The sequence below is a fragment of the Panicum virgatum genome, chromosome 7K (assembly GCF_016808335.1).
Source record: "Panicum virgatum strain AP13 chromosome 7K, P.virgatum_v5, whole genome shotgun sequence".
Classification (NCBI taxonomy): Eukaryota; Viridiplantae; Streptophyta; class Magnoliopsida; order Poales; family Poaceae; genus Panicum; species Panicum virgatum.
Window position 1 is genome coordinate 20,869,432 of NC_053142.1, and position 12,762 is coordinate 20,882,193.

General features: G+C 45.6%; 2 protein-coding genes across 2 annotated transcripts; one reads left to right on the top strand and one right to left on the bottom strand.

Moving 5' to 3' along the window:
- Positions 1 to 7,771: 7,771 nt before the first annotated feature.
- Positions 7,772 to 8,881, top strand: LOC120640496 (probable ribose-5-phosphate isomerase 2). Its single transcript, XM_039916358.1, has one exon. It carries the CDS (start codon positions 7,853 to 7,855, stop codon positions 8,633 to 8,635), a length of 783 nt encoding a protein of 260 aa, XP_039772292.1. The 5' UTR covers positions 7,772 to 7,852; the 3' UTR covers positions 8,636 to 8,881.
- A 2,514-nt stretch (positions 8,882 to 11,395) lies between these two features.
- Positions 11,396 to 12,277, bottom strand: LOC120640498 (preprotein translocase subunit SECE1-like). The gene has a single exon (XM_039916359.1). It carries the CDS (start codon positions 12,204 to 12,206, stop codon positions 11,649 to 11,651), a length of 558 nt encoding a protein of 185 aa, XP_039772293.1. The 5' UTR covers positions 12,207 to 12,277; the 3' UTR covers positions 11,396 to 11,648.
- Between the last annotated feature and the right edge of the window lie 485 nt (positions 12,278 to 12,762).

A 12,762-nucleotide genomic window follows, 5' to 3' on the forward strand; every position in this document is an offset into this window, starting at 1 on the left:
ACTTTTAGCCCAAGGGGCTTGTACTCTGAGATTCGTATTATAATCCTTCGGATTATGTAATAAATAAACCCATGTGATGTTGTAAACGTGAGATATGTCTGTGATATTCGATTGAAATGAGTTCTGTATGTGATAGCTACTGATCCAGGGACTATCACAACGACACAGAGAGTCGGGTTCACCTTTCGGGAACCTGGTCTGTTTCAACAAGCACTGATGATTTGAGTATCAAGTTTCTAAGTAGACAGAGATGTGATGGATTAGTATTGTATGAAGGCGCTGAAAGGTTGAAGCAGGAACCAAGAAGAAGAAGATTGAAGCTTAGTCCTCTAGCTTTTCTTTCATTGTTCTTTAATTTGTCTTGTTTTTGTTCCTCGTTTGAGGTGTAGAGTCTAAGAATTCATGTAACTCGAGAGCTGGATCTCTCAATTGGTTGTACACATTCTCTTCAGAGTGTTCAAGGCCGGGACACTCCTTTATCTAAAAAAACAGGGTGCGAGGAAAATGAATGTTGGCCAAGTCTGAATCTGAGAAGCTATGCAATTTTGTGGTCAATGATGGGGCATGGAAGCATAAGTGCACTGCACCTATCACTGTGCCTTGTGATAAGGATGCCGTCAGATATCATCATTGAATCAGTGGCACAATGGTTGAGATTTTATCATATTCCTTTTTACTTGGTGCCGTCGGCCCTTGCGCAAGTCCTTGAGAGAAAATTGGTGGAACTTGGTTGAAATATCAGGTGTTATCAAGGACAACATGCACGTGAAGGTTTGTTTTCCTTTAGGCCCCGTTCGGTTACGTGGGAATGATTCCCAGCCGGAACGTCCATTGGTTAATTTACATAGCGCCCAAATGATTCTTGGCCGTTCCACGCCTGGAACGGCCTGGAACGGAGCTAACCGAACGGGGCCTTAGAAGAGGCTTTGAAACCAACGGTGGAAGGTACGTTAAGGTATCTGTTGCGGAGGCATTTGTCACGCCAAGAGTGAGTGCCCAGATGATGACCAGGGAATAAATGGACAGAGCTTTAGCAAAGGCTTGAGCGATTATCTGCCGAAGAAGGGAATGGGCCAGGACAGAAGCAGTAAAAGATCTTGAATTTTGCGGGTTCCTAGAGAAGGTGTTTGCGGCTTTCAGTGCAAATTGTAGAACTACTAAGGAAAAGGAACCAAACATGCATGGGGATAACTGAAACACTGTTTGCGAGTGCTAATGAGGGGGCGAGAAGGAGCAAGGGATGTATGGAAAAAGGGAGATTAGTGATCTTGCCCTCGCTGTAGATGCTAATGGTGATTTTGGCCTCGTATTATAAACTTTGTGATTTTACCGCTCTTTTTTGGGAATGAACTGTCCATTTGCCCCTGCTTCCAACTCTATTAGTTGGAGATGCATTAAATAAATTTAAAGAAATAAGAGACCTCCTTAACTCATTGGAAAAGGACCGAACTACCCTTGCTTCTTCTTTCCTCCTCCTTCCTGGATCCTGCCTGCTGCACACACGAGAACAGCCGCACCTCATCCCCAAACCCTAGATCGGTCCCCCAGGCGGCGGCAGGGCGAGCATGCGACCCAAGCGCCGGCGGCGGGTGCAGCAGGCAACCTAGGCGCGGGCTTCGCGCGGGCACAGGCGAGGGCGCGAGGCGCCCCTTGCGTCCTGCGCAGTCAGGCGGCGGGCCCCTACGTGGCCAGAGAGCAGTGCGCGCGAAACACCCCTGGTCCAGCCATCTTCGGCGTGAGAAGCCCTCCGGCCACTGCCCAGTTTTTTTTTGCTGAAATAGGGGCAAAGTCACAAAAGTACTTCGAATAGTAGGGGCAAAATTGTATGGGCAATCTCATCTTTTCATTGCAATTTTGACACCATTAAGTGCTCTTCACAGAATATGGGTAAAATGTTTCTTCATTTTGAAAAAATAAGGGCAAATTCATAAATTTAAAAAAATGAGGGCAAAAACACCATTATCCAACAGGGCATGAACACGAAAGCCCCATGGAAAAATCACCAGAAAATTTGCTAATGGATGGGAACAATGCGCTAGCTTAGAATGTTGAGAAAAAACGTGGAGATTCCCCCTACATTCGATTTCCTAAGGGACCCTCGAGCAGAGAATTCATGTCCTGTCCTTGGGCGATGGCTAATCATTGGAGCCGATGACACATAAGGTTGACATAAAAGGAGAGGGTAAAGCACGTGGGGGACTCAGGTTCACAGACTTTCATGTGTTCGATCAAGCACTACTTGCGAAACAACCACGGAGACTACTGACGAACGTTTCATGCACACGAATGCCGAGCGCTCACAGCAGGCTGGGTATGGAATTAAGAGAGCTGCAGGATGGCTCACGGCCCGCAGCTAGCACGCATCACCTGTGATGTGGGCTACGGTGAAACGCCACAACATTCACTGGATGTTTGAGAGAAATTAAATCGAACCTGGACCTGCTGAACGCCTGCTTCCTTGCCTAGGAGATGCGGGTGAGATCTCCATCGCAGACTACTTGGTGTAGGTGCATCTGTGAAGCAAGCGGTGAGCTTGACAAACGCCTTTGAAGTTACATGCAGTCGAGAGGGAGAAGACTGCAGAGGACATACAGTGTCGAAGTATCGAGGCAGAGGAGGCCAGGCGGCGGCAACTTTTTTGATCAGGCAGATGCAGCACCAGAGTTGTGCTTAATCGTCCAACCAGGTCAGATAGATGCGCGCTGAGCATAAAAAACAAGAGCAGTGACAAAGCTAGAGCAAATGGAAGGAGTGCACTAACCTTGTGGGTGAATCGGATTGAGCTGTGGGTGCATATATAGTGAAAAATTGGATCTAACCACAGTTTTTGCAAAAATTCGTGGGTGCATACGCACCCCCTAATCGCTACTGGGCTTCACCCCTGAACAGGAGGGTTCGTTATGACAGGGTATGACTAATTTTAGCCAAATAAAGTTGGGACGTCTAAACCTAATTATTAGGAATGACTAAACTTTAGTTCTAGTCCATCCAAACATGAAACATGCCAATAATCTCTAGTTATTATTCAGGAGAATAAGCTAGATAATTCAATGTCATTTATTTTTTGGGTTCCTTCTTAATTTTGTATGAGCTTCGGCAACTTGAACGGTTTTATTGGTCGAGAAAAGTAAATTCCAAGAGAATCTATGTTGCTGATTATACTCGGCTCTTAGCAGCGACTAGCCGATGGCAAATAAATGTTAATAGTACTTCTCACAATTTCTCGCAATTAGATTCCACCGACTTCAGAACTGTATGGGGTGAGCAGTGGCGGAGCCAACCCCATCACCAAGGGGGGCTCCTTCATTTTCCTCCCTCTTCTTCCTCCTTTCCCCTCTCCTCCTCCTCTTCCCCTTTGCCTCCAATGGAGTTCCTGGGTGGGGGGCTTGAGCCCCCTGCCCCCCCCCCCCCCACGCTGGCTCCACCCCTGGGCTGAGATAGTAGAAACTCATCATATTAAAAAATTCAAATGCAAGCTACGACAATACTATTATTTAAATATAAGTATCGTGTACCGTGGCAGCGTAGGTCTAAAAAACACATCAGCATTAACCATAATCTGTTAGTGCAAACTCAGGCAGCTCAATCGGAAAAGTGTCTTTTCCATCTGTTGTGGTGCTGCTGCAACCGTCTGCTCGAAATGGAAAGGAGTCGCAATATAACCAATAAGTAACTTAAGCTCCTGCCTACCTACATTGTTGTGCCGCGTCACCCACGAAATAACCTAAGACGGTGACGCTACTTGGCAACCAACTTTTGACCATGCAGCAGCAGTAGCAAATCAAATGCATGACGTAGATGCAGTTTGGGAAGCTGCTGACGCTGATGTGGCAGAGAAAATGTGCGTGGCCACCTGACCTGAAGTTCTTGCAGCTCCGTGGATGTGTTAATACTATCATAAGCTCCCTTTTGGGTAAAATTTTGCATTATCTATCGCTAATTGGAGTGATCGCTGGTCGGTGGCGGTTGTGTGTGACGCGGGGGGGGGGGGGGGGGGGGGGTGCGAAGCCGTTCGTTGGCTTCCGTGGAAGAAAGCAGATTTTCTTTGGCCTTCCATCTCCCAGTCCCCTCTGCTGCTCTCTCCCCCAATTACAACTGCACCGAACGCTTAAGACTTCGAATAAGAAAATTTTATGACTCTGCTTGGTTGGCTCCTCAAATTTGCCATGCTAAAATAAAGGCAAGACTATAAATTTTGGCACTTATTTTTATGGTAATTGGCACTTGTTTGGTTGGAATCCAAAACGTAGCCCACATTCTAAAATAGCTAAGATTTTGGTAAAAAAAAGATTGGCATACCAACATTTTGAAATGTCTATATTTTAGTAGCCAGTCAGGCAGACCCTTTTTTTTTTTAGAAACACAGTACAAACGCAGATGCTCACAAACACGCACGCACACTCATCCCTATGAATACACGCACGCAACCCTACCCCTAGGAGCACCTCCGCGAGACTGAGCCGGCAAATCTTCGAGATTGACGAAGTCACCATAGGCGCTCCGCTGTCGACGAGAACGTCGCCTACCACTGAAAGCACAAACGCCGTTAAATCCCTCAGAACCTTAGGTGGTACTGAGGCTCTTGTAGCCACTAGGCTACATGCCTTTCGCAGACCCATATTTCTCGTAAGTTGGATCATAGATCATATGGACTCACATGTGTTATGATGTGCACTGTCATTTTGTAAAATTTTCAACTTAAAACTCCACTTATGCATGGAGAAATAAAAGGCGTACCCAGTGCCATAGGCTTCCGTGCGGGGTCTGGGGAAGATATAGTTTTATTAGGGTTACTATGAACCAAAAGATATAGTTTGGAGTAAAATAAACTAAACGATAGTTTAGAGGCTTATTCGAACTTTGGCTATACTTGATAATTTAGATTTTTTCCTAATATTTACAAATATACCAGTACATAAATTTCAGTGTCAGAAATCAATGACTATAAGTGTTTTGTCACGATTAATTGCAAGTACATAATTTAAAATGTCGCGACGTTGACGGTGTTAGCTCTTCATAGAGCATCTTTCCATAGTACGAACTCTCCTGTGGTATTCCCGACCTCATTATTAAAGAATCCGATGAGTTTCTCTGGTACTCATCATCCTATCCGCCATGAGAACTTCATTCTTCACACTCATCACCTATCATTTGGAAAAATAAAGGTGAATATATTAAATTGTCACATCTACATAATGATAAACGAAATTATGAAGGGTGTGTAGTACTCTTAATTCCTTGCTCATCACCTTTCTACCTACTAAAGCGTGCATATACTCACATATATGGTATCCACATTTATTTCCACTTTCCTTTCTCCAACTCTAAGAAGAAATGAAGTTATAAAATATTTACATATAGATATATAAAACTCAAAATGAGATATACGATCTGTAGCAAACACACATATAGGTAAGTCCATTCTGACATTAAATTCTTTTTGGCGAAAATACCGCGTTGCTTTTTCCGAAAAGCTTTCCATAGCCTGTGCATAAAAATCAAAGTTATATATTTGATGCTTCATTGTTTTAAAAACTAAAATAAAATTTGTAGATATAGAAATGTGTTGTGTTTTGTACAAATATACCTTCTCAACGTGTCCATTATGTGTTGGATTTTGCTTTGTGGTTTCCTTAATGAGTCAAACACAAGAAGTTTGCTAGATTCAATGTTGATCAAGAGTAATATCAAGTGAAAGATGCACATATAGATATACAAGCATGCATGTATTATACTTAACATTTAGTTAAGAATAGAAAAGACTTATGAGTCATAAACACTCACTCAAAGTTGTATGTGGTAAAAATACATAGGCTTTCTATTGCTGATGATCCAAGGACCAGAATGCTCTGCAAATGTCTCCTATTTTTGTGTCGTAAATTTGCCTGCTTAATAAGGTTGGGATCCATGAAGCCCATATTATGAGTCCACCACTCTCTCTAGCATCTTCGAATCTCCATTCTGCATGATACAATAAAAAGTAAATCCAACAAAATAAAAAGAGCAATGATTAATATAAGATAATGTTCTCAAGATAAGAGACTTAGCAGCCGATCAGAGAGAAGTTGAGGGCCTCTCAATAGTATACATGATGCACATCTTCAAAGTTTACTTAGAAGGTACCTTCCCTACGTAAGAAATCCTAGTCGCTATAGTTGACCCCCACCATGGTCCTAGCCTCGTTCGTCACTCATGTGCCATGTATGAAATCTATACATCTACGTAGGTAAAATTAGCAAGGCCTCCTCAGTTACCATAGGAAAAGAAGGACGAGGTGCAGCCCATGTAGATGGATTCTAGAAAACCCGCAGCTGATGATGTTGTGCAAATCGGCAATGTCAACATGGTTGTCAAGGATGTTGGTAAGCAAACGATGGTTTTTGGCAAGTCGGTTAATTCTTCTATCCAGAAGCCTATCATGGCCAATGATCAAGAAGTCAGCAGTAGCTCCACAGATAAGTACTCTCAACATAGGTGGTGCCCACCGGGGTTGAATCATACACAAAAGAGGAGGTCGCAGTGCCTGCGCCATTAAGAACAAAAGGAGCAGGAGGCCGAGAAGCTGAGGGATGAACAATTCAACAAGTACATGCCCATGATCCCTCGGAACAAAAAGTGGCGGGTCAAGTCAGTTGACCAGCTAGCAGGACTAATCGGACCACTCCACCCGACCGCTCTAACCAGTGTTGACGACCAGTCCGTTGAGCCTGTTGTTGAGGGGACAGCCGAATCGATGATGCCTGTTTCAGCTCCTTCCGAAACAGATGCCCCTAATTCCTCCCGTGCTGGATGATGAGGAGTTAGTGGACTATGAGACATCTTCGGAGCACAGCAACATGAAAATCAATATTGTGCATTTTTCTAATAATTGCATTGTGATTACACATCAGCAAAATTGATGACAGCGAAGAAGTTATAAAAAAGAGAGGAGATGAGTTTCATCACGAAGAAAACCAGTGCATAATGTTTCCAACATACATGGAAATAGAGTGAAACTTCATTGAGATCATTTCATTCCATCCTCATGCGTTGGAAACCAACTGAATGTCTACCGAGTGTTTTATTCCGCAACCTAAGGCAACATTTAAATGCTATGATAAGCCCCTCTACATTTTTTTAGTTTGTTTCGCTCATGATTTCATCCCATTTTACATGAGATGGTATCTAGAAAACAGTAAGATAAAAACTGATCATCAATAATGGTCTCATTCTCCATGGAGGATAAAACTAGCACATGAAAAAGACTAATTATTTTCATCCCTCCCTTTTTTGCGCCAAAACTAATGCTCTAAAATAACTGAATTAAGCAATCTCAATTATTAAACTACACATGGGTTTAAGAAATTTGAACGTTTAGATCCAAATTTCAAAAGATTTGTAAATCGCCTGCATGGTGTACTAAATGTAATTGAATAACAATCGCATTACACAAATAGACTGTAAATCACGAGACGAGTCTAATGAGTATAATTAGGTCGTAATTAGACACTAAATTGCTACAGTAAATTTACAGTAGACATATGCTAATGATGAATTAATTAAACTCATTAGATTCGTCTTGTAGTTTACAGACGAGTTCTGTAATTAATTTTTTAATTAGACTATATTTAATATTTTAAATGTAAAAATATTCTTTTTCGAAATTTCAAAAAAGGAACTAAACACGCCGACCGATTTGCAAATCCGAGCATCTTGTAGCAGAGCCGTGTCATGGCTGCTTTCACGCATTCCGATGCCTTTAAATGCCCCAGAGCACCATCCGGATTCGCCGATTGATTGATTCCCCATCCCCCGGCCCTATCCCATCCCATTCCCGCCTCCCATTCCCAAATATCTCCCCGACTCCCTCGCCATGGGCAGCGCCGCCGCCTCGCCGCCGCCGTCCGGGAAGCTGTCGCAGGACGAGCTCAAGCGCGTGGCAGCGCACCGCGCGGTGGAGTTCGTGGAGCCCGGCATGACGCTGGGCCTCGGCACGGGTTCCACCGCGGCGCACGCGCTGGACCACCTGGGTGACCTCCTCCGCGCGGGCGCGCTGCCGGGGGTCGCCGGCGTGCCCACCTCCCTCAAGACGGAGCTCCACGCGGCCCGCGTCGGGATCCCGCTACTCCCGCTCGACGCGGCCTCGGGCGCCCGGATCCGCCTCTCCATCGACGGCGCCGACGAGGTCGACCCGGACCTCAACCTCGTCAAGGGCCGCGGCGGGTCGCTGCTGCGGGAGAAGATGATCGAGGGCGCCGGGGAGCGGTTCGTCGTCATCGTCGACGAGTCCAAGCTCGTGCCCAGGCTCGGGTGCACGGGCGCCGTCCCCGTCGAGGTCATCCCCTTCGGCGCGCCCCACACGCTGGGCCTCATCTGCAAGGTGTTCGACGGATTGCCGGGCTTCCACGCCAGGCTCAGGACGGTCGTGGACGCCGACCTGGGTTCGGCGCCGTTCGTCACCGACAACGGCAACTACATCGTCGAGATGTTCTTCGAGGATGGCATACGCGGCGACCTGCAAGACATCAGCGACCGCCTCCTCCGGATCACCGGCGTCGTCGAGCACGGCATGTTCCTCGGCATGGCCACCACCGTCATCGTCGCCAACAAGGACGGCACCGTCACCGCCCTCCACAGGAAGAGTAAGCTTATTTAACCAGTCTCCCGGCCGGCACCGGAGACGATCATCGTGCGGCCAGCCATGATCTCTCATTCCAGCAGCCAAGAACAAGGAAAGGAAAAAAAAAAGCAGTCAAATTTCTTGGCTCGCCGTCGCCGCGCTTTTGACCTTTACGTTGCGCGATTATCTTATCAGCTGTCCCTGTCTGTGTATCTGGTGATGCGGGGAACATGGACCAGTGCTTTGTGTTCATCCATCCATAATCCATTGGGCAATTTGAGCCGTGCGCAGAGGACAAAGAATAACCATCGTTTGAACATGGCCCAATAAACAGGAAAGAAAATGCGTGGCAAAAACAAAGTTAACTTGCTGTCCCTTTGAAATATGCGAAATTAGCAAACACTGTATGATTTGATATGAGAGAGATCAGATATCCAATGAGCGGATGGATATGCTTACATTCCTCTAGACCTTTTGCCATTTTCCCTGAAAACAGGAGAAATGGTATTAATGTTATACTAAGAATAGGAAATTTGTGGAGCCGCAGAGGAGATCCCATCGACACATTCGCATCCCGTTTTGTGTTAAGCGTTGATCTCGCTTTGTTTAAGCGTTCTCGCCTAAGCAACAAGGAAGCAATCAAGCAGCCTTGCGGTTTCGTGGAATGACCTTTAGTTTTTAGTTTTGAAATGCTTGTGTATACAGAACTTACCTTTTTAGATGACGACACACAAAAAAGGTTGCTTGATTCGCATGGACATTTTACACTTCGAGAGCTCGAGTAGAAAGCAAAACGAGCAATGAAATTTGTTATTCACTTGGTGGAAGATCTAATCAAGGTAATCTAAAAGGACAGATGGGAAAAGAAACAAATGATAAAACGCAGGTGCCAGCTCTGATTCATGCCTGCGCGCACGCATTGACCCTTTGGCCTTTGCGCGGCGAATGAGCCGTGCGTGCACCGGGCCGACTAGTAAACGAAAGCAAGGGAAAGCGCAGTGTCACCGGTGGTCCCCGCGGGATGCTTTTCCCCAGCCGCGTGAAAGCAACGGCTGCGGAGGAAGACGCGGCTTGTCTTTGACTCCGGCGGCTGGGCACGAGCACCAGTGCCCATACTACCTTATCAGTCTTAAAAAAAATTATAATCTGCCGTGTTAATGGTTACGAAAATATATAATACTTTGGAAAAGGGCTTCCATGCGAGCACGGAATCGTCACACACAGACACAGGTCCATCCTGAGACTGAGTCCCATCAAGTCATCAACCATCTGATACTATTATCCAAGGGGCATCCACTAAAATAACGAAACATAGTGCTGCTAGCAGTGTGCGTTGAGGCTCTGCTCCTCCTAGAGGCTATCTTTTTTTTTTTGAAAACTAGTCCTAGAGGCTATCTAGCATGAAAATGCAACTGCACTGATTTTTTTTTCTTTTCAAACTTGAAACTGCCTCTGAATCTGAATGAGTTTTTCATGCATGTTTGCGAGATTAAGAAATAACAAAATCAAATATAGGTCAACAATTTCTCTGATAATCAGCACAAAAATCAAAAGGACTGGTTGTACAGGGTATTCTGAATAATTCGCATAGTCTGAACTGATCTGAAACCATAGATGGTGATCCCAAACATGGATGAAAAGTTGAACAGATGACAAAACCACATGCACGAAACTGTACAGATATTAGTATTGTTGTATGCCCTTTATCTACAAAACCCAACTGGGCTACACATAACAAGTAAAACAGATCGATAACTAAGGCCAGTCTCAGCGGGAGTGTCATCGAAGCAGTTACCAAGACTGAAAACTTGAGAACTGTGCCAGTAGAGTGTCATGGTGATGACACTCCTCTTATATTTCATGACAATCATATCTCCTCTCTCCTCATACTATTGATATATGTTAGCAAATTTAATGTCCATGACACTCCTTTTAACACCCCACTGAAATTGGCCTAAGGCCAGTAAGCCATTGACCCTCACTTTGACAGAAAGAGCACACCATTTGCTCCTTTGGACTCGAAGCCCTTCAAACAACTGTGCAACTTCAAACAAATGGTGCACCTCACCATCTTTGAGTTTCTTCCTAGTGATTTTGGTACATCAAAATTGGTTGTTGGGTGCAGTCTTTTGAATTTAAATAGAAAAGTAAATTTTCAATTGATATTTAACTGAAATTGTTAGGGCTATTTTCATAGAACAGGAGACTCCAAATTGCAACATTGTATGCTGCTGCATCCAGCTGTACCGCAACACCAGCTTCCTTCCAGATTAAATTGTATCTACCATTGTATAAGACTCAAATGGAAAGGAAATAATTTAACCCATGCCTTCATATACAAAATGACTAAGAAAGATCCCTAGTATAGATGAGAACAGTTTTGCTCTTGTTTCTTCATGATTATACAATCATCTCAGAGGAAAAAGAACTACATTCTACTTAACGGTGAGAAGAGAATTGCTACAGAAACATGCAATCATTTGCCAAACCCACAAAACAGAGGATACGACTAATGTCATTAAAATGAAAACCCAATCCATACCTGGTCAGTTCAATCAAGGCTGAGATAGAAATCCTCTTTGAAACTACTATGCTTCAATTGTACACTTTGTTAACAGGAACTCCACATAACCTAGACAGCAGGAAGTTCCAGTCCCTTCACATCGTACATAATTACTGATAAACCGATTTATCAGTACCTCGTCAGAGTTGAAATGAAGCTACTAGGGGGAACAAAGGCAGTGAGCAAAATTCAGTTCGTCAAAACTACTATTGTTCTAGTGTACTGGAATAGCATAGCATTAATCGTATGCTTTTAAAATGAAGAAATGTCACTGAGCCAGTTGTTTGAGTATAAGCAAAAAATGAGCACTTAGTTTATTATCATTATAAGTAAAAAAATACATAATTGGAGCCTCCCCTCCAGCACTTGATCTATAACCCTAGCTACCACTAGTATCACCCAAATGCAAGAAAACAGTAGTTACAGAGTTCACGAACCAGCATACGCCTATCCTCGTCCTGAAGAAAACCTGACGACGCCGCGGCGTCAGCCGAAGAAGTCCTGGAGCCCGCGGCCAGCGAAGACGCGGTCAGAGAGCTCGGCGAGGATCGCGTTGACGGATAGCAGCGCGACGGTGGAGCCCGCGATGACGCCGAGCACGACGCCAGTGGTGCCCACCACCTTCCCGGGCGCCGGCCACTCGATCTCGGACATCTCCTGCGCGACTCCCGCCCACCACCCGCCGCCACCATCGGCGGCCTCCGCCGCTTTCCGCGCCCGCAGCACCTCCTTCAGCTCCGCCGCCACCGCCTCCGGGCTCTTCTCCCCGGGCGACGCCCCTTCCGCCTCCTCCGTGCTCTTCTCCGCTGCTCCATCCGCCGCGGACGGTGCAGGCTCTTGCTCTTGCTCTTGCCTCTTCTTGCTGGTGGTATCCCTGGACGCGGCGGCGAGGCGGTAGTGGTGGCGGTGGCGGGGGCGGGGGAGGGAATAGGAGAGGGAGATGGAAGGAGTGCGGAGGGTGGAGGAGAAGGAAGGGCGCGCGGCGAGGTGTGGTGGACCCGGGGCGAGGAGGCGCGGAAAGGGGGTGGTCGGCGTGGCCGCCATGGCCTCCGGCTCTGTGGTTCAACGGCTGAGCTCAACGGAGATCCTCGCGGCGTCGGCGGATAAGACCGTACACAGTGGAAGGAGGAAATAAAAGAGCAAATATACTATTTGGCACTGTAGATATTATTTGGCACTGTAAACAGAGAGGACGTGGGAAATGAGGATGGAGCAAATTTGCTCGTGCTCCCTCCGCTGTGTTCAGCATAAGAGAGGAAGGGGATGATTCGTATGGCTCGACGGGGCCACAGGGCCCGAACGACCGTCCGATAAAAAATCGACGCCTGAATCTATCTATCTTCTATACTATAAAGATATATCTATCTTTTATATTATAAAAATCGAAAATAATTAAAAATCCATCACCCATCACGCTGGATCCCTGTGTCAGAGCCAAGTGAAATGAAAAAAAGTGAAGACCCATAAAACATACAAGTTAGAGAGGGTTTCTATCAAAACTCAATTGTTTTTTTCAACCGACGCCATCCTAACCCTCCTCTTAGACCAAAATAATGGAAAAACTATAGTTGAGCCCACCTGTCAGCCCTTTTTCTTCCTC

Excerpts from the sequence above, each read along its gene's own strand:
- LOC120640496 (XM_039916358.1), top strand. The coding sequence starts at position 7,853 with ATGGGCAGCGCCGCCGCCTCGCCGCCGCCGTCCGGGAAGCTGTCGCAG.
- LOC120640498 (XM_039916359.1), bottom strand. The coding sequence starts at position 12,206 with ATGGCGGCCACGCCGACCACCCCCTTTCCGCGCCTCCTCGCCCCGGGT.